We start from the raw sequence: 25,952 nt of genomic DNA on the forward strand, positions 1-25,952 counted from the left end.
CATATAATCCTCCTCATGGGCTTGAAAAGGAATGAACTGGTAGTATAAGGAATATGGCAGAAATCCCCCCCAACCATGGTGGTAGCAATCCATTGCGTTAAATCCACAAATGGGGTTTAACAAGTGCAGATCATTGGAAGAAGATGGTTAAGGGCACCAAGTAATTTTTCAGCCCTAGCTTGCCATGGGAGAGCATCCTCACCTGGCTGATGGAGGGTAGCTTGGTCAGTAGCATCTGGAAGGCAGGAGGGGGCCGTCTGCTGGAGCAGCTGCTGGGGTTGCCTGCAGACATCAATGACGTTAGTCAGCTGAACCACTCTCTTATCATAGTTTCCTAAGGGTTGGAACACAAAATAGATTAGTTGAAAGGGACAATGACAGGTCTGGACTGGAGCAAATACTCTAATATAGGAAAGGCTTGACCTCCCAAAAATATTGTTGTACCTTTCAGAGTCAGACAACAGGAACTCAGAAGAATCAGAATGATTCCAGTCCATATCATAGATAATCAGCCCACTTACAGAGTCTCTGGTACTGTCCCATGCGGTTCTAATAAAACTACTATAGCGTTGACAATATTTACTACTGTATGCAAACAGAAACAAACAAAATGTCACTTACAATAACTCACAAGAACTCAGTGGTGGAGGATAGGATTATAATAAGAATCTAATTCAATAATTTTAACTCTACCGTGAACCCTACCATGCTGTAGAAAGTATTACTTCAATTGGAATAATGCTGTAGACTTAGAAATTGTTGAGAGAGCACACAATAGCTATGTCCCACTTCTCCACCCTTCTCCTGAAGTGTGCACTTGCACACTCTTCATCATGGATTTAAAAGCATAGAATAGGTGTGTAAGCATTGGCAGGAGGGAGTTTCCAGCATTGCTAAATCCATGAAAGAAAGTGTGCACACTTTGGGAAAAGGGTGAAGAATCAGAATGCAATTCACGCAGTAACATGACTTTAGGTCAAACTCATATTGGTACTGCCCATGAGGAGAATCAGTGCAAAGTAATGACTTGTAATGACCTTGCAACCATAGAGTTAGATACTCTGGGCATCTGCCTCTATGCTTGCAACCTCCACCTATCTATCCAAGTAGTAGTTGGCCTACCTAATATAGGATACCTACTGTACTTGTATCAGCTGGTATAGATTAACTCCATGAGGAGGGGAGGCAGAAGGACAAATGAACCCTGCAGCCAGAGAGTCCTCAATGTACCCTTCCATGGTCTTGGTCTCCAGACCAGACAGGGAATAAAGCCGCCCCCAAGGCGTTGTAGTCCCCGGGAGGAGGTCAGTGGCGCAGTCGTAGGGTTGATGCGGAGGAAGAGATGTGGCGCAGACCTAGTTGAAAACCTCTCAGAGGTCCTGGTACTCCGTGGGAATGGCTGAGAGATCTGAGGCTTTTCCCAATCCCGCAGGAGGACGTCCAGGGGCAGGCTGCGCTGCCTTGAGACAATGTGCATGACAGAACGGGCTCCAACCCAGAATAGAACCCATAGCTCAGTTGATCATGGGGTTGTGCCATTGGAGACATTACAATCCCAAAACCACATGCACATGAGGAGACTCAATGAGTAGAAACTGCATGGACTCACTGTGGTTATCTGACACTCGCAGGTTGATGGGAACCGTACTGGGAGTGACCCTGCCAATAGAGAGTCCATTCAATGCTCTGGCGTCCATGGGAATGGAGAGGGGTTGTGTGGAGATGCACAGCTCCGACACCAAGGTTGCGTCCCTAAAGCTCCCGTCCATAAAGCTCCCATTGGCCAATGAGCATCTGGAGATATTTAGACCGGTCACCCCACAACACCAGAGACTGACTGATTTTCTGATCCACGCCCCTACCTTTTTTAAAAGTATATGTGACCAACAAATGCATATCTGTATTCACAGTCATGTGAAATCCATAGATTATGGCCTAATGAATTTATTTCCGTTGACAGATTTCCTTGAACTGTGACCCAGTAAAATCTTTGAAATTGTTGCATATATTTGTGTTCAGTGTAATAGATCTCAGAGGGTTTTCTGTAATGGAAGCCTCTCTAAAGTCAAACATGTTGTCACGCCTTGGTCTTAGTATTTTGTGTTTTCTTTAATTATTTGGTCAGGCCAGGGTGTGACATGGGTTATTGTGGTGTGTTTTTGTCTTAGGGGTTTTGTGGGGTGTCTACGTAGTCTATGGCTGCCTGAGGCGGTTCTCAATCAGAGTCAGGTGATTATCGTTGTCTCTGATTGGGAACCATATTTAGGCAGCCATATTCTGTGAGTGTTTTCGTGGGTGATTGTTCCTGTCTCAGTGTGTTTGTATTCACCAGACAGGCTGTATAGGTTTTCAAATTTTTTCCGTTTGTTGTTTTGTATTGTTCATATTTAATTTCATTAAAGATGTCTCGATTTAACCACGCTGCATTTTGGTCCGACTCTCCTTCGACGGAAGAAATCCGTAACACATGTAGGGTGTGGTGTACCACAGGCCAGCTCTCTAGGCCCTCTGCCACTGGCAGGTAATTTATGCTGATGTGTCACGATCGTCGTAAGCATACTCGGACCAAAGCGCAGCGCGATATGGGTTCCGCATGTTTATCCAATGAAACGCACAAAAAACAATAAAGAACAAACGAAACGTGACGTTCTGGAGTGCTCACAGGCAACAACACAAAAACAAGATCCCACAAAACACAGTGGGGAAATGGCTGCCTAAATATGATCCCCAATCAGAGACAACGATAAACAGCTGCCTCTGATTGGGAACCATACCCAGTCAACATAGAAATCAAACAACCTAGATTACCCACCCTAGTCACACCCTGACCTAACCAAAATAGAGAATAAAAGGATCTCTATGGTCAGGGCGTGACATGATGATTCCAAAACCACAGCAAATGAAGTCACTGAAACCCTTAACAAGGTGTTGCAGTTAGTTTTGGAATGGGTGGCCAGTAATAAACTATTTTGAACAAATAATTCCCTAAACTCTAGACCTCAGCTGAATCTGGTAATGAATGGTGTGACTGTTGAACAGGTTGAGGAGACTAAATTAATTGGTGTTACCTTAGACTGTAAACTGTCATCGTCAAAACATATAGATGCTATGGTTGTAAAGATGGGTAGAGGTCTGCCCATAATAAAGAGGTGCTCTGCTTTTTTGACACCACACTCCAAAAAGCAAGTCCTGCAGGCTCCAGTTATGTCTTGTCTTGATTATTGTCCAGTCATGTTAGTGCTGCAAAGAAAAACCTGGTTAAAACTAACCTCTCTCATGACGGTCTAAACACAGCTCACGTTCCCTATTAGAGTTCTAATATAAATACTATGCATGTCAGTCTGTCTTCGCTAAGAGTTTAGGAGAGATTAACTGCATCACTAGTTTTTATAAGAAAAATTAATGTGCAAAAAATGCAACGTTTTTTTGCATAGTCAATTTACACACAGCTTTGACACACACTTACCTCATCTGACTGGACACCAGAGGTCTTTTCACAGTCCTCAAATCCAGAGCAAATTCAAGAAAGTGTACAGTATATATAGAGCCATTATTGCATGGAACTCCTGTCCATCTCATATTGCTCAAATGAATTTTAAAAGCACATACTGTTTTGATGAGTTTGATGTGATTTTTGATTGCATTTGCATTGATATCAGAGTGGTTAGAGGGACTATAGAGCCCTGAGCACCAGGCCATTAGGACCTGATGGAGGAACAATAAAGCCATGAGAACCAAGCCATTGGGATCTGATAGAGGGACAATAAAGCCCCGAGTACCAGGTCATTAGTGGCCTGATGAGAGTTAGAGAGTTGGGTACACCTAAAATATGTCCAGAGTGCATAAAATGAGATTACTGTGGTTCATTGGTCACGTAGAATTTTACTGCAGTCATGACTCATGACTGCCAGTGTGGCAATAATAATGTCACAGCAACAGCCCTAGTCACAGGATTAACACACACACACACACACGTCAATAACTCCACCACCACCCAAGTCTCTCATAGCTGGTACTTCTCTCGCAGCTGGTATCTCAGCCCTCTACATTTCCACCACACACAAACAGTTTGCACAGACCCACCAATGCCGAGGACTTAACGGGTCCAGTCGAGCTCCCAGTTCGTCTGGTGTTGCTCCTGGTGAAGGGTATGTGGTCGTCAATCACATCTGCTTCTCATCTGCGTCTGACAATGCTGGCTTGCTGAGTCAGTGGCTAGATGGTTGGGGTGAAGACCACAGAAATTCGGGCTACTCATTCTAGGATCTGGCTACTCATTCTAGGATGCAAGAGGTGTCAGGGAGAGGCTCATGTTGGCTGTCCTCTTATAAAAGGAATGCCAACCTGCCAGGCAATACAAATAATATAAAATATGTTGTGTCTTTATATATACCCAATACCCACAGGTGTTCCCACTTCTGCAATCAAAAGAGTCCAGCTCAAAACAAGCAGAAAGGAGTGTGACAGGGCAGACTTTAAGCATACAACCAAATACACTTTTCACTCATATGACCACGCAATTCAGAGTAAGAGGTACTAAAACTCATACATTGAACAAGACTTAGTCTTGTCAACGAATGACAAGTTGAGGGCTTGAAAGGCAAGTTTGCCTACATCAATGATATTAAATGAATGCAACAGATTGAAAGTGGACCTCTGCTATGGAGATAGAATGTTGCATGAAGGTTGGCTAAACACACTGTCACTGTAGAAAGTCATGCACACAAGATTCTACAACCTGGGCTTGACTCGTAAAAAATACAGGCAGCAGCTGGCAGGACTTCCATCCCTCATACTGGCTGTGGCTGTGGCGCTGTGGCTCTGCCTGGTGTGTGTGTTCCAAGGATCATCAGCTGAAATTATAAAGGATGGCAGAAACAACATTTACAATACACTTCTAATTAGTTTTTCAACCAAATGCCCTATCATCACTTTTGGTATAAAGCAGTACGCTGGGGTTAGGAAACCCCTCTAAAAGGCAGACAGACTGCAAGAGAGACAGTAAGAGATTTTTTGAAAATACCTGAGAGTTTGAGCCACATCCGTGAGGTGATGTGTAGTCTAGAGGTGGCCAGGGCCACATTGTGAACACATTTCTGCCCAGTGTGGAATAACATTTGAAAAAAGAAAAACCTGCACAGTGTGGATGCACTGAAAGCACATACATTAACTTAAGTTAATATGAATAGCAATAAAATACAGTGGACCCAATGTAGACAGAAGAGTCACATCCAGCTCACATGTAAGTATTATGTGTAAATGCACTTATTGGGATCCGAGAGTTTTCTCATCGGTATATTCTAAATTAAGTAAGAAATGTAGACATAGCCTAAGCATACCTGTAGACAGCTGTTGGTCAGTTGATATACCGACATGAATGCAGACAGTCACTCACTGGCCTCCTTGTTGTAAAGTGTATTGAAAACGTTGTTTTCTGTTAGGCTGGTCCTGAGACTGCCATCTTTGCTACACTTTGTTCTGGATTGTGCGCACACACACACACACACACACACACACACACACACACACACACACACACACACACACACACACACACACACACACACACACACACACACACACACACACACACGTTTTGGTATATTTGAACTTTGTTCAGAGGACAGGAGGATAATTTGACCTTTAGATTTCAAAGTTTCTATGAACTTGCCCAGTGCAGTATTTTATCATGCCTTTGTGTGGAAAGACAAGTCAGAGTAGGCGTACTTGATTAGCCAAAATTGTGTAATTCTGTAAAGGCAGTTAGTAATGTATTTTCTATACATTCCTTAATTGCATTGACACAAGGTTTTTAAATAACAATAATGTGCCAGAGGCTGCATCACACACACATCTGTGCACACTCTATAAATAATCTATAAATAAGCTTAGCTATTGTTAACAGTAAACCCCCTTGGGAAGGACTAATTAGTTATTGACTTTCATGAACACATGTTTTTACTGTGTGTTTTTGGCTACTGTAACCCTAAACATAACATTGCTTAAAACAATGGTATTGCATATGTTAATTGACAATGCTTAAGTGAATAAGTACAGAGATTTGGTCATCTAAATCACCTGAAATCATGTGATTCTAACCATTGTAATATGTTATCTATTCCACTAGATGAGGCTGCTGTGTTACCATTTTATTCACTGCTATATAAGCTGCTATTTTGTAATCAAAATAACAATGTGTAATTTACTGTAACACGTTTCTTGCATAAACATGTTAATAGACTGATAACAGTACAAGTCAAACTAGGTCAAGTCAAACTCGACTCTATAACTACTAACTCATGATGTGATGAGACCATTGTGCAATAGTGTGGTTAAAGGTAAAAAGAAAAGTTGTGTAAGCAGATCTTTGTTGACAGGATTTACAAGTGAACTCTATGCTGGGGTCCAGACAGTTTGAGGTCTGGCTGGACTCACTTTGCATACTTACCAGATCATTCAAACTGCCTGACAATCACTGCACATATCAGGGATCCTCTTTCAGCCCCCATGGCCACTACTATCACAGACTCACAGAAGCCTTTCTCTCTGGACCCCTACCATGTCTCTGATGTGTTTGGCTTCATTCTCCCTGCACCCCTGGTAGGTACAGCCTCCTTATCTTATGGGATACCCATTGCATTTGTAATCATTGCCAGTCATTAGTGGGCATGTGTTGTTTCCCATTACAACTGTTGCTTATTAGTTGTTTGTTAAATCAAAGTAAGTGGAAAGTAAGTAGTATTGATATATTTGTAAATGTTGTAAGCAGGTTGTAACTTTCTCAGCCTCAGACAGTGACATTAGTTTCCCTGAGACGCTGCAAATCAAGCCGTGGTTAAGACTTAGTGTTTTTGAATTTGGAGTGCAGAGTACAGATGAGAGCATTCCAATCCAGGCAAGGTTGATACATGCTATACTTTGTTGAGGCAGAATTGAGATGAGCTGTTGCCACTTCTCAAGGGTTATGTTATTGTTCTGTGCTGGACTTTGATGTTATGCATTTCATACTCCTGTTAAGGCCATTGTGTTCTGGAACTGTTGTTTCTGTAAAATAACTGTTGTGTAACAATATGATTGTATTATCACCTCCCACTATATAAGGGACATGTAATCATTTACTCTTGGAGCGCCTTCCCTGACTGCGATCACAGACGGATCTACCTTGCCGCTGCTCGTATGCATTAAAAGATGCACTATTATACCACAAAATTAGTCTCTGCTTAATCTTTGGATCTAGTTTCCACAACAACTTGCAATTGGCGTCCTTTGTGTTTGTCCTGTTCGTTAACTTGATCCTTTATCCTTGGTAAAGCAAAGCATTGATGTAATGAGGAAACAGCAAGATTGCTTTTCTAACTACTGATATGTCCAGTGCATCATTTGGAATACATAAAATAAGTGGAATAGATTTTAGAACTGTAATTTCATAAGCTTGTTTGACACTTTCCACAGTTGCTTGTGGCCTACTCTGCATAACCTGTCCTGATACGAGACAGAGCATCCAACAATAGTATTAATTGAGGGACAATACATTGACACTTTCAATATGACTCAATACCCTAAAGACAGAGTTGCCGCCATACTACCAGCCCTGGATGGACATTGCCCAGCATGTTACAGAGCTCATCTACTCTCACACGCTGCGCTCCCACATTCTCAAGGTAAGTCTATGCTGTCAAACTCAGCTGATCAGTAAACGGTTCAAATAGGCGGGAATGGATTGGAATTGCAATTCTACCACCTGGTTGAATTCCACAAACTTGGTTTGGAACACATTATACAGTGGAAATGAAATAGGTTTATATATTCAACAGTTTTAGGTGACAGTTCCACATTTTTTTTAAACTTAAATTTTGAATAACAATGCGTGACTTCACCTGTGCAGAGATGACAAAATATAAATCCAATTTGATAAAAGATATTTAATTTAATCGATTAATTACATAACCTGAAGCATTTATATACAAAAAACATTTGCAATGTGTCAAGCAGAGTGTATTCATAATTACTCACAATTGTACGTGATATAGTGTCATCTCCATTCTTCCATTTACTCACTCAGATGCCCTTGCTGAACACCCGATTCCTGGAGAGCCACAGAGAGCTGCGTCTGGCCCATTTGGCCCTGAGTGTGATGACCATGGGCTACGTGTGGCAGGAGGGGGAGAATGACACAGTCAAGGTTTTTCAACAACCCTTCTTATTATGTGCAGTTGAAGTTGGAAGTTAACATACTTAGGTTGGAGTCATTAAAACTTGGTTTTCAACCACTCCACATATTTCTTGTTAACAAACTATAGTTTTTGCAAGTCGGTTAGGACATCTAATTTGTGCATGATACAAGTAATTTATACAACAAATGTTTACAGACAGATTATATCACTGTATCACAATTCCAGTGGGTCAGAAGTTTACATACACTAAGTTGACTGTGCCTTTAAACAGCTTGGAAAATTCCAGAAAATGATGTCATGGCTTTAGAAGCTTCCGATAGGTTAATTGACATCATTTGAGTATGTGAGTTCCTGTGGGTGTATTTAGAGGCCTACCTTCAAACTCAATGCCTCTTTGCTTGACATTGGAAAATCTAAAGAAATCAGCCAAGACCTCAGAAAAATATTCGTAGACCTCCACAAGTCTGGTTCATCCTTGGGAGCAATTTCCAAATGCCTGAAGGTACCACGTTCATCTGTACAAACAATAGTAAGCCAGTATAAACACCATGCGACCACGCAGTCGTCATACCGCTCAGGAAGGAGACACGTTCTGTCTCCTAGAAATGAACGTACTTTGGTGCGAAAAGTGCAAATCATTCCCAGAACAACGGCAAGGACCTTGTGAAGATGCTGGAGGAAATGGGTACAAAAGTATCTATATCCACAGTAAAACGAGTCCTATATTGACATAACCTGAAAGGCCGCTCAGCAAGGAAGAAGCCACTGCTCCAAAACCGCAATGAAATAGCCAGACTATGGTTTGCAACTGCACATGTGGACAAAGATCGTACTTTTTGGAGAAATGTCCTCTGGTCTGATGAAACAAATATGAAGTTATATAGCTAGTTAACTATTTATTTGCTTATTGTGTAGTGGAGAATAAAAATAACTGTGTACCTATGGATGTGTAGCTAGCTGCAGTATGTAGCCGATCTGTGTATGGACCCTAAAATGTTTGGTATGAATATTAGTTCAGAATCTATGTATCTCAGTTATCATAGTTGATGTATCGACTTTAAGTCTGAATGGCATTAATGAAGTCTATGGATTGAGTAGAATATAATAACTTTATTGTGCCAAGGATGCAAGTCCCACAGTTGAAGTTGGAAGTTTGGCTGATTTCTTTTGATTTTCCCATGATGTCAAGCAAAGAGGCACTGAGTTTGAAGGTAGGCCTTGAAATACATCCACAGGTACACCTCCAATTGACCAAAACTATAGTTTGTTAACAAGAAATTTGTGTAGTGGTTGAAAAACTTGTTTTAATGACTCCAACCTAAGTGTATGTAAACTTCTGACTTCAACTGTATATAAACTCAGCCACAAAAGAAACCTCACTTTTTCAGGACCCTGTCTTTCAAAGATAATTTGTAAAAATCCAAATGACTTCACAGATCTTCATTGTAAGGGGTTTAAACACTGTTTCCCATGCTTGTTCAATGAATAATAAACAATTAATGAACATGCACCTGTGGAACGGTCGTTAAGACACCAACAACTTACAGACGGTAGGCAATTAAGGTCACAGTTATGAAAACTTAGGACACTAAAGAGGCCTTTCTACTGACTCTGAAAAACACCAAAAGAAAGATGCCCAGGGTCCCTGCTCATCTGCGTGAACGTGCCTTAGGCATGCTGCAAGGAGGCATGAGTACTGCAGATGTGGCCAGGGCAATAAATTGCAATGTCTGTACTGTGAGATGCTTAAAACAGCGCTACAGAGAGACAGGACAGACAGCTGATCGTCCTCATAGTGGCAGACCACGTGTAACAACACCTGCACAGGATCGGTACATCCGAACATCACACCTGCGGGACAGGTACAGGATGGCAACAGCAACTGCCCGAGTTACACCAGGAAAGCACAATCCCTCCATCAGTGCTCAAACTGTCTGCATAAGGCTGAGAGAGGCTGGACTGAGGGCTTGGAGGCCTGTTGTAAGGCAGGTCCTCACCAGATATCACTGGTAACAACTTTGCCTATGGTCACAAACCCACCGTCACTGGACCAGACAGGACTAGCAAAAAATGCTCTTCACTGATGTGTTGCGGTTTTGTTTCACCATGGGTGATGGTCTTATTTACGTTTCTCATTGAAGGAATGAGCGTTACACCGAGGCCTGTACTCTGGAGCGGGATCAATTTGGAGGTGGAGGGTCCTTTATGGTCTTGGACGGTGTGTCACAGCATCATCGGACTGAGCTTGTTGTCATTGCAGGCAATCTCAATGCTGTGTGTTACAGGGAAGACATCCTCCTCCCTCATGTGGTACCCTTCCTGCAGGCTCATCCTGACATGACCCTCCAGCATGACAATGCCACCAGCCATACTGCTCATTCTGTGCGTGATTTCCTGCAAGACAAGAATGTCAGTGTTCTGCCATGGCCAGCGAAGAGCCCAGATCTTAATCCCATTGAGCATGTCTGGGATCTGTTGGATTGGAGGGTGAGGACTAGGGCCATTCCCCCCAGAAATGTCAGAGAACTTGGTGGAAGAGTGGGGTAACATCTCACAGCAAGAACTGGCAAAACTGGTGCAGTCCATGAGGAGGAGATGCACTGCAGTACCTAATGCAGCTGGTGGCCACACCAGATACCGCTTGTTACTTTTGACCCCCCTTTGTTCAGGGACACATGATTCCATTTCTGTTAGTCACATGTCTGTGGAACTTGTTCAGTTTATGTCTCAGTTGTTGAATCTTGTCATGTTCATACAAATATTTACACATTAAGTTTGCTGAAAATAAACGCAGTTGACAGTGAGAGGATGTTTCTTTTTTTGCAGGGTTTCACATGTACTCTAGTTGTTACCATTATGGGATCCCCACATTGTAGCCTGTACATTGAATATATCCACTGATTATGTACTCTTCTTTGGCAAATAAAGGTGCGGTTCAGGTATGAATCTATGTGAGACATTCTTTTTCAGTCATATCCAATACCAGGTGTATCAAACTTCCTTCTTTGAATGATGCTGTATCTGCATGTATGTATTACAATTATACACTTCAACAGTGTTTACCACTCCCGCTCCTAGGACATCAATGATTACACATTGTAACTATGCAATAGACTAGAACCATGATTTAAGTCAAGGCTGAGTTGTGATTCATATATACAGAAAAAAACAGTAAACTACACTTCCTATACATATCTAACTCCCTTCATTTGCATTAATCTGAGGACACAGGATAGGTGTAGTTTTCAATGAGATACTTAATTTCAACCAGCGGAGAATGTGAAACTCTTTATTGAAAGTTCATTATCCAGGAGTTATAAATACATAATACATGCATTATAAATATTATAATTGTAATATTATATCATAAATACAAGTTCAATCTGTACTTCAATATACATATGGTGTGCATTATAAAAAAATAGGAAGAAAGAGGAGGTGGGGAGAGAGATGTAGAAGACAGAGGTAAAACAGAGGAACAGGGAAGACAGCATAAGATTAATGAATTACAGTGCTACCCTAATATTCTCTCAGTCCATCACAATTACATAGTGTCTCTAGCGGTGTCTCCTAACCAGCCTTGCGCTCCCAGTCGGCCTGAAGGTTATCTTAAGAGCGGGTGAGGTGGCGATGACGGGACTGGCTTCCTCTCTCACATCAAAACATAGATGCAGATGAGAGACAGATGGATAGAGAGAGAGCATTCTTAAGCTTTGTTTTTTTAATTCTAACACTGTCAGTCATCATAATCATTAGGAGGTGAAATGCAAAACTGACCTTGGATCATTAACTCTGGGACTACTACATCTCTATCTGTATTTCAATGTAAAGCATCTCTTTAATAATACTTCTTGTTGACTCGACCAAGTGACCTCTCACCTATGATCATGCTGTGCCCACTGTGTCAGCAGGGTTCAGATGCGTGAGGGGTTCACCAACACAGCTGATATAACCTAAAGGATTTAGGGAGAAGGGGGAGAGGGATGAAGTGAAGGAGAGAGACTGTTATTGAGAAAATAAGGTAGTTAAAGAGACTGTGTTCAACAGGAATCTGTGTGTGTAGTCTCACCTGGTGTTGACACTAAGTGGCTACAGAGTACTTTATGCTGAAAAACAGACACATGAGGACAAACAATAGAAGATAATGTCATTATTAGACTTTTACATTACCAGATCACAACTGAATACATAAATACCACTCGAAGCTTGATGATGACTTGATCATTTGAATCAGTTGTGTAGTGCTAAGGCAACAGCTGGTGAGGTGTCAGGTTCGCCTCTGTACTTAAAGGGGGATTATTCCAACTCTCTGTGAAATGCTGCAGACCTGCCTGCAGAGGAGGTAGGAACACATATCCAACACAGTGGATAGAATTTTACAGGTCAAGGTAAATCAAATCAAATCAAATCAAATTTATTTATATAGCCCTTCGTACATCAGCTGATATCTCAAAGTGCTGTACAGAAACCCAGCCTAAAACCCCAAACAGCAAGCAATGCAGGTGGAGAAGCACGTAGCCTTCTTCCTTCAAATTGTGCAGCAAGTTGTAGTACTGACATGTCACAGCACTCAAAACATCTCTCTATAAGCGTTCCACTCTAACAGAGAGAAAGAAAAGGTTTTGTGGGGGGAAGGAACCTAATCTCTGTGTTCCTGTGTTCTTCCTCTATGAATAGGGAACACTGAGGTGGGTCCGAGATTATAGAAATACAAGTTGTGTGTGTGCCTCTGTGAGTGGTTACTGACTGTATGTGATGCAGACACCTATCTGAGTGTACCTGAAACACTTAAACATAGAGGGCTATGTGTCTCACCACTTGGTTATTGCAAGGCTAACCCCCAGGGAAATCATGACTTGGCAGCAACAGGGGCTTTGATAGTCAAGTGAAAATGGCTGAGTGTTTATGTTGTGAAAATCTGAAATTTTGCAGCTGACATCCTAGATTTTTGAAAGTTAATGCATATGAGACAGGTTCCACGTACAGACAGATAGCGATGAAGAAAGAAAAAGAACACAGAACAGTTTAATTACCTCTGGTTATGGACACTTTTGCCAGCAATAAATCTTCCACGGCCTGTTCCTTGGACAGTGAACATACATCTGGCAATATCTACATTTTCGACCCGTTGATCAGCTCGCACTCTGAAAGTAAAGAAAATAGCTTATTTTTTGTAGATATGAAATGACCGTTCAATCTAAAGCAGCAGATGTCATTTTCAGGATAAGTCAATACAGCACAGAAAGCTTAACACCAGACTGGTATTCTGGTTGTTCATTAGGTGATGGGAAGTATGCAATATGCATACAAAATAATATACTTACCTTCTCTGAAAATCCATCTATACCGCCAAAGATAACAATGTTGTATCTTGAAAACATGCATTGGAATTAAAAGGGAAATGTTTAAACTATTAACCTGCTTCATTATTTATGTATTACCAGTTGATGAAGAACAACTCCAATTTCATGTATCATTGAACATTTGTCTACGAATAAGTAAGAATAAAAAGTTTAAATAACTTCTTAGATTTCATGGAGACATTATGCATCTTAGTTCCTTATCAATTTATGATTTGTATCAATGTGGACGAGAGACAAGGGAGCAGGAACAGATAATTTGTCACGGATCCCTCTGGAACTTTCATTACACACACCTGTCCCTTATTACCACCTATTAGTACTTGTACAAGTGTACCCTTTGGTTTCCATTGGGCTGTTGATTATTGTTCCAATGGCCGTTGGTGGTGTGAGTACCTGTGCTGTGTTTTGGCTTTCGTGCCACGTATATTGCGCAGATGATTACCGGTCTCGTCCCTTGTGGTATCATTGTGCGCTTGTGTTATTTATTCAAGGTACTCCTCGCTCTTTGTTTGGGTATCAACCCTGTGTTTTTTTGACGTGATTGTTTTGTCTTCGTCCCCGTGCTTATGAGTTGCCATGAAAGAAAGTTAGATGAATTCAACTGAAAATGGCGAGAACAGGCATTCGTAGCTAAATGCTTTTGGTTTGCTTGAGAATAATAATTGCATGATTTATCATTCTACGGTATGTACACTACCGTAGATCTTTGTTTCTGGGCATTTGGTTTGTGGCCATTTTGAGCCTGTAATCAAATCCACAAATGGACTTCCTGACGAGGAGGTCTGCGACCTGTAAATGTGCTGCCAGGACAACAATCTCTGCCTCAAAGTCAGCAAGACATAGCAGATGATCATGGACAAAAGGAAATGGAGGGCCGAGCGCCATTCGACGGGGCTGTAGTACAGCAGGTCGAGAGCGTCAAGTTCCTTGGTGTCCACAACACTAAGGAACTATCATGGTCCAAACACCAACGCAGTTGTGAGGAGGACACTACAATGTCTCTTCCACCTCAGGAGGCTGAAAAGATTTGGCATGGGCCCTCAGATCCTCAAAAAGTTCTACAGCTGCAGCATTGAGAGAATCTTGACTGGCTGCTTCCCTGCTTGGTTTGGCAACTGCTTGGCATCTGACTATAAAGTGCTACAGAGGGTAATGCGTACCTCCCAGTACATCACTGGGACCGAGCTCCCTGCCATGCATTTACATACTTATGCAAATTGCATATCTGTATTAATTTTTCAATACATCTGCAAAAATGTTTTTATTCAAGCTGTAACACAACACAATGTAGAATAAGTCAAGGGGTATGAATACTTTCTGAAGGCACTGTACATAAAATCAAATTTTATTTGTCACATGCGCTGAATACAACAGGTGTAGAACTTACAGTGAAATGCTTACTTACAAGCTCTTAACCAACAATGCTGTTTTAAGAAAAATGCCTAAAAAATAAGAAATAAAAGTAACAAATAAGTAAAGAGCAGCAGTAAAATAACAATAGTGAGGCTATATACAGGGGGTATCGGTACAAGGTCAATGTGCGGGACACCGTTAGTCGAGGTAATTGAGGAATATGTACATGTAGGTAGAGTTATTAACATGACTATGCATAGATAATAACAGGGAGTAGCAGCAGCATAAGGGGGGAGGGGCATTGCAAATAGTATGGGTAGCCATGTGATTAGATGTTCAGGAGTCTTATGGCTTGGGGGTAGATGCTGTTTAGAAGCCTCTTGGACTTAGACTTGGCGTTCCGGTGCCATGCGGTAGCAGAGAGAACAGTCTATGACTAGGGTGGCTGGAGTCTGTGACAATTTTGAGGGCCTTCCTCTGACACTGCCTGGTATAGAGGTCCTGGTTGGCAGGAAGATTGACCCCAGTGATGTACTGGGCCGTACGCACTACCCTCTGTAGTGCCTTGCGGTTGGAGGCAGAGAAGTTGCTATACCAGGCAGTGATGCAACCCGTCAGGGTGCTCTCGACGGTGCAGCTATAGAACCTTTTGAGGATCTGAGGACCCATACCAAATCTTTTCAGTCTGCTGAGGGGGAATAGCTTTTGTTTTGCCCTCTTCACGACTGTCTTGGTGTGCTTGGACCATGTTAGTTTGTTGGTGATGTGGACACTCAACCTGCTCCACTACAGCCCCGTTGATGATAATGGGGGTGTGCTCGGTACTTATTTTCCTGTAGTCCACAATCATCTCCTTTGTCTTGATCACGTTGAGGGAGAGGTTGTTGTCCTGGCACCACACAGCCAGGGCTCTGACCTCCTCGCTAAAGGCTGTCTCGTCATTGTCGGTGATCAGGCCTGTTGTGTCATCGGCAAACTTAATGATGGTGTTGGAGTCGTGCTTGTTCATGAGTGAACAGGGAGTACAGGAGGCGACTGGGCACGTACCCCTGAGGGGCCCTGTGTTGAAGATCAGCATGGCGGATGTGTTTTCACCTACCCTTGTCATGTGCATATTACCTCAACTACCTTCTACCCTTGCACATTGACTCTGTACCGGTACTCCGCGTATATATTCTCATAATTGAATTTGTATTATAACTCATTGTTGGGAAAGGGCTCGTTAGTAAATATTGCATAATCTACACCTGTTGTATTTGGCGCATATGACAAATACAATTGTATTTGAATAAATCCTGCACAAAATGTGCTTGTTTTCCATTTTCTTCTTGATCAGGAATCCTATTTGATTTAACGTGTTTTACATCTGCTCCTGCCACGCCCTCCAATGCTCATCCGGTGTCTCCTTGACCTGCCGCCACTCCCCCAGTGCTCTCTCCCTCTCTCTGTGTGTGTGTGATTGTGTGGGCAGAGACAGGTGTGCTGGAGTCAGAGCAGATCCCCCACCAGCTGCAACCTGTTCCATAACCAAGACCTCTACAAATACTCAGTCCTGCCACTTCAAAACTACCAGAACGTAATCTCTTCCCAGTCAGTCCATGTCTCTAGCTGTTTGTTCCTGTTGTGCCTGTTTTCCCTTGCCTGACGCTGTTTTCCTCTCCGCTACAGTTCTGCCCGCTCTGACTCTGGTCCCTGTCTCCAGTCCGACTTCTCATCTGTCCTGCTACTCGGTCCTCAATTCCCCACTCAACGCTCCTTTGGATTCCCCTCCGGATCTGCTTACCCTGTTCCCACACCTCACACCTCAGCCTTCGCACCTGGTTTCCAGCAACCCGCCCAAGCTTCCCCTGGCCTGCATTCAATCTTCCCCCCCTTGTTTCAATAAATACCTTGGTTAACTCATCCCAGTCTCCCCATCTGAGTCTGCTCTTGGGTTCACCTGTTCCGCTCCGCGTTACAATGTGTATGAAAGTGTTTGGTGAAATATGCATAAGAGGAGAGTCATTACCCATAATTCTGCACCTTTTGATAGTTACATTTGAAGTCAGAAGTTTTCATACACCTTAGCCAAATACATTTAAACTCAGTTTTTCACAATTCCTGACATGTAATCCTAGTAAAAATTCCATGTCTTAAGGTCAGTTAGGATGACCACTTTATTTTAAGAATGTGAAATGTCAGAATAATAGTAGAGAGAATTATTTCTTTCAGCTTTTATTTCTTTCATCACATTCCCAGTGGGTCAGAAGTTTACATGCACTCAATTAGTATTTGGTAACATTGCCTATAAATTGTTTAACTTGGATCAAACATTTCGGGTAGCCTTCCACAAGCTTCCCACAATAAATTGCGTGAATTTTGGCCCATTCCACCTGACAGAGCTGGTGCAACTGAGTCAGGTTTGTAGGCCTCCTTGCTCGCACACGCTTTTTCAGTTCTGCCCACAAATGTTCTATGGGATTGAGGTCAGGGCTTTGTGATGGCCTCTCCAATACCTTGACTTTGTTGTCCTTAAGTCATTTTGTCACAACTTTGGAAGTATGCTTGGGGTCATTGTTCATTTGGAAGACCCATTTGCAACCAAGCTTCAACTTCCTGACTGATGTCTTGAGATGTTGCTTCAATATATCCACATCATTTTCCTTCCTCATCGTGCCATCTATTTTGTGAAGTGCACCAGTCTCTCCTGCAGCAAAGCACCCCCACAACATGATGCTGCCACCCCCCGTGCTTCAAGGTTGGGATGGTGTTCTTGTCACTTCCTGGCCATAGAGAGATTTTTATTTTCTATTTTGGTCAGGCCAGGGTGTGACTAGGGTGGGCATTCTAGTTTCTTAATTTCTATGTTTTCTATTTCTTTGTTTTTGGCCGAGGGTAGTTCCCAATCAGAGGCAGCTGTCTATCGTTGTCTCTGATTGGGAATCATACTTAGGCAGTCCTTTTTCCCTCTTTCATTTGTGGGTTCTTATTTTTGCACTGGTTGTTATTTTTCCCTGCAGAACATCCCGTTCGTATTTTGTTATCGGTGTTCAGTTAATAAATAAATAGAATGAACACGTACCACGCTGCGCTTTGGTCCACTTCTTCCCATGACTATCGTGACAGAAGAACCCACCACAAAAGGACCAAGCAGCGTGGCCAGGAGGAGAAGGGATCCTGGGCATGGGGTAAAGGGAGTTTAGGACATCGTGGACATGGGAGGAGATCATGGCAGGCGACAAAAGCCTGCCATGGAAACGGTCAGAGGCGGATAGTGAGGAGGGGAGAGATCAGGAGTTACGGCAGAGACAGAAGCACGAGAGGCAACCCCATTTTTGGGTGGGGCACATGGGTTGGCGAGTGGGGCAAGCGGAGTTGGTCACGGTTCCAGTGCCATGTTTTCCAGTTTTATGCACCGTGCCTTCAGTGCAAAGTCACAGCCCGGTGCATGCAGTACATGCCCTCCATACCTGCCGCGTAAAGAGGGGTATCCAGCCAGGAGGGGTGGTGCCGGCTCAGCGCTCCTGGTCTCCAGTGCGCCTCCTCGGATCGGGATATCCAGCGCCAGCTCTGCGCAAGGTGTCCCCAGTGCGCCTTCACAGCCCAGTGCGTCCTGTGTCAGCGCCTCGAGCGTGTCGGGCTAAAGTGGTGATTCAGCCAGGAGGGGTTGTGCTACCTCTAAGCTCCAGACCTCCAGTGTGCTTTCACAGCCCAGTGCGTCCTGTGCTGGTGCCACGCACTTGCTGGATTGAAGTGGGTATCCAGCCAGGGCGGGTTGTGCCTGCTCCACGAACCAGGCCTCCAGTGTGTCTCTCCAGCCTGGTGAGTCCTGTGCCTGCTCGACGCACCAGGCCTGCAGTGTGTCTCCCCAGCCTGGTGAGTCCGGAGTCTCCAGCGACGGTCCCAGGTCTGGAGCATCCAGCAATGGTCCCCGGTCCGGCGCGATGATCGGTGGTCTGGTTCCTCCGGCGATGATCTGCGGCCCGGTTCCTCCAAGTGAAGTTCCATGCACCAGGGCCGCCACCAAAGCGGAGGGATCTGCGGGCGGAGGGTGGTCTACGTCCCGCACCAGAGCCGCCGCGGTAGGGGAGGCCCACCCGGACCCTCCCCTTTAGAGTCAGGTTTTGCGGCCAGAGTCCACACCTTTGGGGGGGGGAGGGGCCAAACAGTTATATTTTTGTTTCATCAGACCAGAGAACATTTGTCCAAAAAGTACCTTCTTTGTCCACATGTGCAGTTGCAAACCGTAGTCTGGCTATTTTTCATGGTGGTTTTGGAGCAGTGGCTTCTTCCTCGTTGAGCGGCCTTTCAGGTTATGTCAATATAGGACTCGTTTTACTGTGGATATCTATACCTTTACCTGTTTCCTCCAGCATCTTCACAAGGTCCTTTGCTGTTGTTCTGGGATTGATTTGCACTTTTTGAACCAAAGTACAGAACGCGTCTCCTTCCTGAGTGGTATGACGTCTGCGTAGTCCCATGGTGTTTATACTTGCTATATATTGTTTGTACAGATGAACGTGGTACCTTCAGGCATTTGGAAATTGCTCCCAAGGATGAACCAGACTTGTGGAGGTCTACAATTTTTTTGCTGAGGTCTTGGCTGATTTCTTTAGATTTTTCCATGATGTCAAGCAAAGAGGCACTGAGTTTGAGGGTAGGCCTTGAAATAGATCCACAGGTACACCTCCAATTGACTCAAATGATGTCAATTAGCCTATCAGAAGCTACTACAGCCATGACATAATTTTCTGGAATTTTCCAAGCTGTTTAAAGGCACAGTCAATTTAGTGTATGTAAACTTCTGACCCACTGGAATTGTGATACAGTGAAATAATCTGTCTGTAAACAATTCTTGGAAAAATGACTGCATTGATTTAATGACTGCAAAGACAATTTATTGATCTACTGGGATTTTTTAAAGACTAACTTTCTGTTTTGTCTGCATGGATTCAAGAGAAGTATAATTTCGCAATTTTGACCGTATATAGTTTGGAGGAATGTATTTATGTTTTTAGAATGCAACTACATTTTGAAAATGCATTTACTGTTTTATAAAAGGCCACAGTTCTGTGACTTGTCAACTCGATTTTGAAAATCGAAAACATTGTTCCAAAGAATGCTTGAACGAGATTGATAAAAACTGTAATATCATCCTACTGTAAATCAAAGGTGAAATTATCCAGCAACTTTGGCACCTTCAGGTTTGAGACATGGAACACCAACAAATAGTTACTGGATGCAAACACATCCAGGACTTGACTATCTGTAAACATAACCCCAGGCATCATGCAATGCACTGAGAGTTTCATCATGAAAATAATTGCATGTCCCTCTGATATGAACTCTTATCTCCCATAAGATACTCCCCCGCAACCTGGCCGTTCCATACTGGAAGGTGTCTCAGCGTCTAGGCCTTCCTCCCATCCTTACCCATGCAGACGCAGTACTGGCTAACTGGAAGAAGAGGGATCCACATGGGTATGTTTGGAATAATCAAGATTCTCCGGGGCAGCAGGTAGCCTAGCGGTTAGAGAGTTGGGCAAGTAACCGAAAAGTTGCTGGTTTGAATCCCCAAGCTGAGAAGGTGAAACATCTGTCGATGTGCCCTTGAGCAAGGCACTTAACCCTAACTGCTACAGGTTCACTGTTGAATATCAGACCCTAGCCATGACCCCACTCTCTGTGTGTTTCTCAGGGAGAGTGGGATATGCAAAAACACATTACCTGTGTGAAATAGGACAAAGATTAGCACCCCCCAAATTATTATCTGCCTCTACTGTTCTATTTTTGTCTCAGTGATATTTAAAGGAAATGTGTTTCTTTTTCATGTCGCATCATCTCCCGCACCAGACCATTTGACATAGAGTAAGTACTGCCTTGAATAATTGATTCCAACCAGCTGTATTTGTAGATTCCACACATTCCAATAGTCTTTGCTCGTTGGCTCTCGCTGACATTTGAAATCCTACTATTGCAATCTAACAATCTTCTGAAATGTTTGCAGGAACTTTAACTTATTCTATCAGCTGTCATTGTGGCCATGGTGATAGTTGTTGTTTTCATCGCTCTCCCAGGAACTTGGAGCTGCTTGTCACTCTGCCTGGTGGGGACAGTGTGAGGGGGTTCTTCATGGTCACTCTACTAGTGGAGCTGGCTGCAGTGCCAGCCATCAAGGTGAAGGTCTCTTCTGAAACCCACAGAGCTGTAAAATGAGATGCCCAATTCTGAGTGACATTGTTAATGTGGGTGTGTTTCAGAGTATTCCCCTGGTTATTAATGGGGTCCAGTGTGGTGATGCTGAGACTGTTACAAGTGCACTAGAGGAAATCAGCCAGGCGATGGAGGGCATGACAGATGCACTCAAACTGATGCATGGTACTACAACTGAAACAGATGTTTTACTGTGTTGATATTCAGTCCAGTTCACCTGCATTCTCAGCGTATCTTATGTTGTTCCAGCATATGTCAAGCCAGATGTCTTCTATGGTATTATAAGGATCTATCTGTCTGGGTAAGTACTGAACACCCCTAGTAGGCCTAAACAATACAAAATGAGTCTGACAGAAGTTAATTGTCTAAGTTGTCTGACGGAAGTTAATGACACATAAAATATGACTGTATTCAAAATGTATGGCTGTATGTGTGTGGATCAGGTGGAAAGATAACTCATCCATGCCAGCTGGTTTGGTGTATGAAGGCATCCAGGCAGAGCCTATGGAGTATTCTGGTGGGAGTGCTGCCCAGAGCAGTCTGCTGCACTGCTTTGATGAGCTGCTAGGAGTCAAACATGAGGACAATTGTGGTAAGAAAGCCAAATTAGACAGGTCCAGAGGAGTCAATACTACCACACAATATTTAATAAATGTTTTGCAGAGATACAAATGGCTGTGTTAACAAGTACAATCTTAACAGATGTTTTCTTTGGCAATAAGGAAGTGTTCACTTAAAAACATAAAGAGTTATTGAGTTGTGTTATACATACTGTATGTGGCTGAAGGCCTACAACATTTTGGCATGGCATTATATTTTACGTAGGCATGTTTTTTAACACAAAGATCTCCTGAAGATGTTATTTCCACTGAGGGTGAATATGCTTTCTACTTGTACAGGAGCCTTTCTGACCCGTATGAGAAACTACATGCCCTCTTCCCACAAGCATCTGATCCAGGACATATCTCTGCAGCCCTCCCTGCGAGGCTTTGTCCAGCAGGAGGCCAGTGAGCTTCTGACCGCAGCTTTTCAGCTATGTGTGACCAAGCTAATGGCCCTCCGCAGCTACCACATCAACGTGGTCAGCTGCTTTATCACCGTTCCCGCTGCCCGTGCCCGCCAGCTGCGAAGACAGGGCAACAGTTCCCAGGAGGAGACTGTCAGCAGGGCACCCACGGCTCTGGAGGAGACGGGTACAGGCGGCTCGGGCATCATGAGCTTCCTGAAGACTGTGAGGGACCGCACACGGGACGTCTCCCTGCCGCTGGACAACAGGGCCATGCAGAAGAGCACAAATGGAGCACAACCTCAAAACACACAACACACAACTCATCAAACACATCTGCAAACTAACAGATTTTAGAGACACTTTTATACCTACAGTGTGTTTAATAAATTTATGAAATGACTTGTAATTATGAGAGGTTTGTGCATGACAGGGTTTGATGTCTGACTAAATGAGTCCCGGTGTTAGTGACATGCTCTGTATAAATGATGCCACTCTTTCAGTTCAAACCTTAATTTAAACCATCAGTGTTCGTTTCCGTTAAATGCAACCACTAATCTCTTTATTCAATCCAAAATAGAATGTAAAATATATATTGGATGACTAGTCCAGACTGACTGTGGTCATAGTCAGAAAACTCGCACTGATCCCCAGGGCAGGCTGAGGAAAGTTTTGAAAGTTAGCTTATCCTGACCTGACAGTTAATACATAAAACCAGGGTGATACTTTTAACCGTAATCTGAGTACTGATTTCATATGTCATCACGGACAGTATAGTCAGTTTTTTTTTGTATTTTATGCAACCTATCCTACATGTCCTGTTTTGGAGTTTTTGCTAAAGAAGTAATTGAAGGTCCCTGCAGTTCATCATCATGATGACTAATATAAACACATTGCAATACAACCTCCACTGTCAGCAAAGAGCAGGTGTCCCACAAAAAGCTGCAGAGCCCAAAGACACCAGAGTAGGGCACTGACTCAAACAGCATGGTTCACAGACAGAGAGAGATAGAGAGAGCTGTGACGTTGGTAAGTTTGGACTCGGCTGCATTAAAAAGACCAGACAAAGAATCAGTGATTAAGGATGAACTTAATACTTTACTGAGAAACATTAGCTGCAGGATAACAGTACACAACAAACACTAAGTCGCAAACTCACTCAGGAAACGACCGCACACGGTAAACAATTCAAGCTTATTTATTTTACTCCTTTTTCTCCCCAAATAGTAGTTACAGTCTTATCCCATTGCTGCAACTTCCGTACGGACTCGGGAGAGGCGAAGGTCGAGAGCCATGTGTCTTATCAAACACAACCCAGCCAAGCCGCACTGCTTCTTGACACAATGCCTGCTTAAACCAGAAGCCAGCCACACGAATGTGTCGGAGGAGACATCGTACACCTGGCAACCATGTCAGCGTGCATGTGCCCGGCCCGCAACAGGAATCGCTAGAGTGCGATGGGACAAGGGTATCCCTAACCCGGACGAGGCTGGGCCAATTGTGTGCGGCCCCATGGGCCTCCTGGTCGCAGCTGTCAGCGACAGAGCCTACACTCTAATCAGGATCTCTAGTGGAACAGCTAGCACTGTGATGCAGTGCCTTAGACCACTGCACCAGTCGGGAGGCCCGAAACACACCTCTTTTAACAGGGAAATCATAATGAGTAAATTGGACACACCAGAGTGTCGTTTCTAGGACAGTGTCGTGTCTGTGACTATCACTAAACGTGAAGACTGTTATTTTATCAAATCAATTCTCTGTGTAATTCAAATCAAATCAAATTTTATTTGTCACATACACATGGTTAGCAGATGTTAATGCGAGTGTAGCAAAATACTTCTAGTTCTGACTATGCAGTAATATCTAGCAAGTAATCTAACAAATTCACAACAACTACCTTATACACACAAATGTAAAGGGATGAATAGAATATGTACATATCAATGGATGAGCGACACCGTTTGGCATAGGCAAGATGCAGTAGACGGTATAGAATACAGTATTTACATATGAGATGAGTAATCTAGGATATGTAAACATTATTAAAACCTGTTTGGAATAGGGGGCAGCATTTTCACGTTCGGATGAAAAGCGTGCCCAGAGTAAACGTCCTGCTACTCAGGCCCAGAAGCTAATATATGCATATTATCAGTAGTATTCGATAGAAAACACTCTGAAGTTTCTAAAACTGTTTGAATGATGTCTGTGAGTATAACATATCGCAGGCAAAAACCTGAAAAAAATACAACCAGGAAGTGGGAAATCTGAGATTTGTAGTTTTTCAACTCATTGTCTATCGAATATACAGTGTCTATGGGGTCATATTGCACTTCCTAAGGCTTCCACTAGATGTCAACAGTCTTTAGAATGTGGTTTGAGGCTTCTGCTGTAAAGTGGGGGCGAATGAGAGCTGATTCAACCAGAGGTCTGCCAGAGTGGCATGAGCTGATCATGCGTGCACACGTGAGAGCGACCTGCATTCCATTGCAATTCTAAAGACAAAGGAATTCTCCGGTTGGACCATTATTGAAGATTTATGTTAAAAACATCCTAAAGATTGATTCTATACATCGTTTGACATGTTTCTATGAACTGTAATATAGCTTTTTGAACTTTTCGTCTGAACTTTCGCCTGGACTTTCCCCCGCGCCTCGTGAATTTGAATTTGTTTACCAAACGCGCTAAAAAAAGGAGGTATTTGGACATAAAGTATGGACTTTATCGAACAAAACAAATTGGGATTTCTGGGAGTGCATTCTGAAGAAGATCATCAAAGGTAAGTGAATATTTATAACGCTATTTCTGACTTTTACTGACTCCACAACATGGCGGGTATCTGCATGGCTTGTTTTTGTGTCTGAGTGCCGTACACAGATTATTGCACGGTTTGCTTTTTCCGTAAAGCTTTTTTGAAATCTGATACAGCGGTTGCATCAAGGAGAAGTATATCTATAATTCTGTGCATAATACTTGTATCTTCAATCAAAGTTTATTATGTGTATATCTGTAAATTGATGTGGCTCTCTGAAAATTCGCCGGATGTTTTCGAGGCACAACATTACTGACCATAAATCGCCAATGTAAACAGATTTCTGGATATAAATATGAACTTTATCAAACAAAACATACAGTGGGGCAAAAAAGTATTTAGTCAGCCACCAATTGTGCAAGTTCGCCCACTTAAAATGATGAGAGAGGCCTGTAATTTTCATCATAGATACACTTCAACTATGACAGACAAAATGAGAAAAAAAGATTTTTAATGAATTTATTTGCAAATTATGGTGGAAAATAAGTATTTGGTCAATAACAAAAGTTTATCTCAATACTTTGTTATATACCCTTTGTTGGCAATGACAGAGGTCAAATGTTTTCTGTAAGTCTTCACAAGGTTTTCATTTAAAAAGATGAAAAAGAGAATGGTTTATCCAACATCTAGATGTAAATCTGATAATTGAAATGTGTACACAAACAGAGATACAGTAATGTGGGTCTCCTGTCTTTCATGAGGTCACCAAATGAAACAACTTCATCATGACTGTCCCTTAAGTGTCCACGGACCACTCCCACATTCTCAAAAACTTTTGATGTCCAAGGGTCTCTCTGTGTTCCACAGTTTACATTCCAATCTCGAACACTACAGATCATAGAGGCAGCGTATTTTATGACCGCCATAAAACAGCCGTCTTCCCGCTCTCCCCCTCCACGAGAGAGAGCACGCTGTAGAGTGAACCCACTGTAACCTGATCCTTCAGATCGTCACAGGATAGTTATGACAACAGTCTCTGTCGCCCTCTGGTGACAGGTGGAACCATGAGAGAGAGAGAGAGAGAGAGAGAGAGAGAGAGAGAGAGAGAGAGAGAG

The 25,952-nt window shown here is 43.0% G+C and overlaps 1 protein-coding gene across 1 annotated transcript; it reads left to right on the forward strand.

Moving 5' to 3' along the window:
• Positions 1-6,387: 6,387 nt before the first annotated feature.
• LOC109894902 (indoleamine 2,3-dioxygenase 2-like) lies at positions 6,388-22,497 on the forward strand. Its single transcript, XM_020488560.2, has 10 exons — positions 6,388-6,600; positions 7,566-7,661; positions 8,063-8,182; positions 20,232-20,350; positions 20,723-20,737; positions 20,947-21,046; positions 21,130-21,247; positions 21,332-21,383; positions 21,526-21,674; positions 21,982-22,497. Exons 1-10 carry the CDS (start codon positions 6,508-6,510, stop codon positions 22,443-22,445), a joined length of 1,326 nt encoding a protein of 441 aa, XP_020344149.1. The 5' UTR covers positions 6,388-6,507; the 3' UTR covers positions 22,446-22,497.
• The last annotated feature ends 3,455 nt before the right edge of the window (positions 22,498-25,952 follow it).

This window comes from Oncorhynchus kisutch, linkage group LG8 (assembly GCF_002021735.2).
Source record: "Oncorhynchus kisutch isolate 150728-3 linkage group LG8, Okis_V2, whole genome shotgun sequence".
NCBI classification, from domain to species: Eukaryota; Metazoa; Chordata; class Actinopteri; order Salmoniformes; family Salmonidae; genus Oncorhynchus; species Oncorhynchus kisutch.

What these genes read in the sequence shown, in the direction of transcription:
- LOC109894902 (XM_020488560.2), top strand. Translation starts at nt 6,508, where the DNA reads ATGGCCACTACTATCACAGACTCACAGAAGCCTTTCTCTCTGGACCCC. An exon ending in TCATTCTCCCTGCACCCCTG is followed by an intron (nt 6,601 to 7,565) that starts GTAGGTACAGCC and finishes AATACCCTAAAG; the next exon opens with ACAGAGTTGCCGCCATACTA. An exon ending in GGGAGAATGACACAGTCAAG is followed by an intron (nt 8,183 to 20,231) that starts GTTTTTCAACAA and finishes ATCTCCCATAAG; the next exon opens with ATACTCCCCCGCAACCTGGC.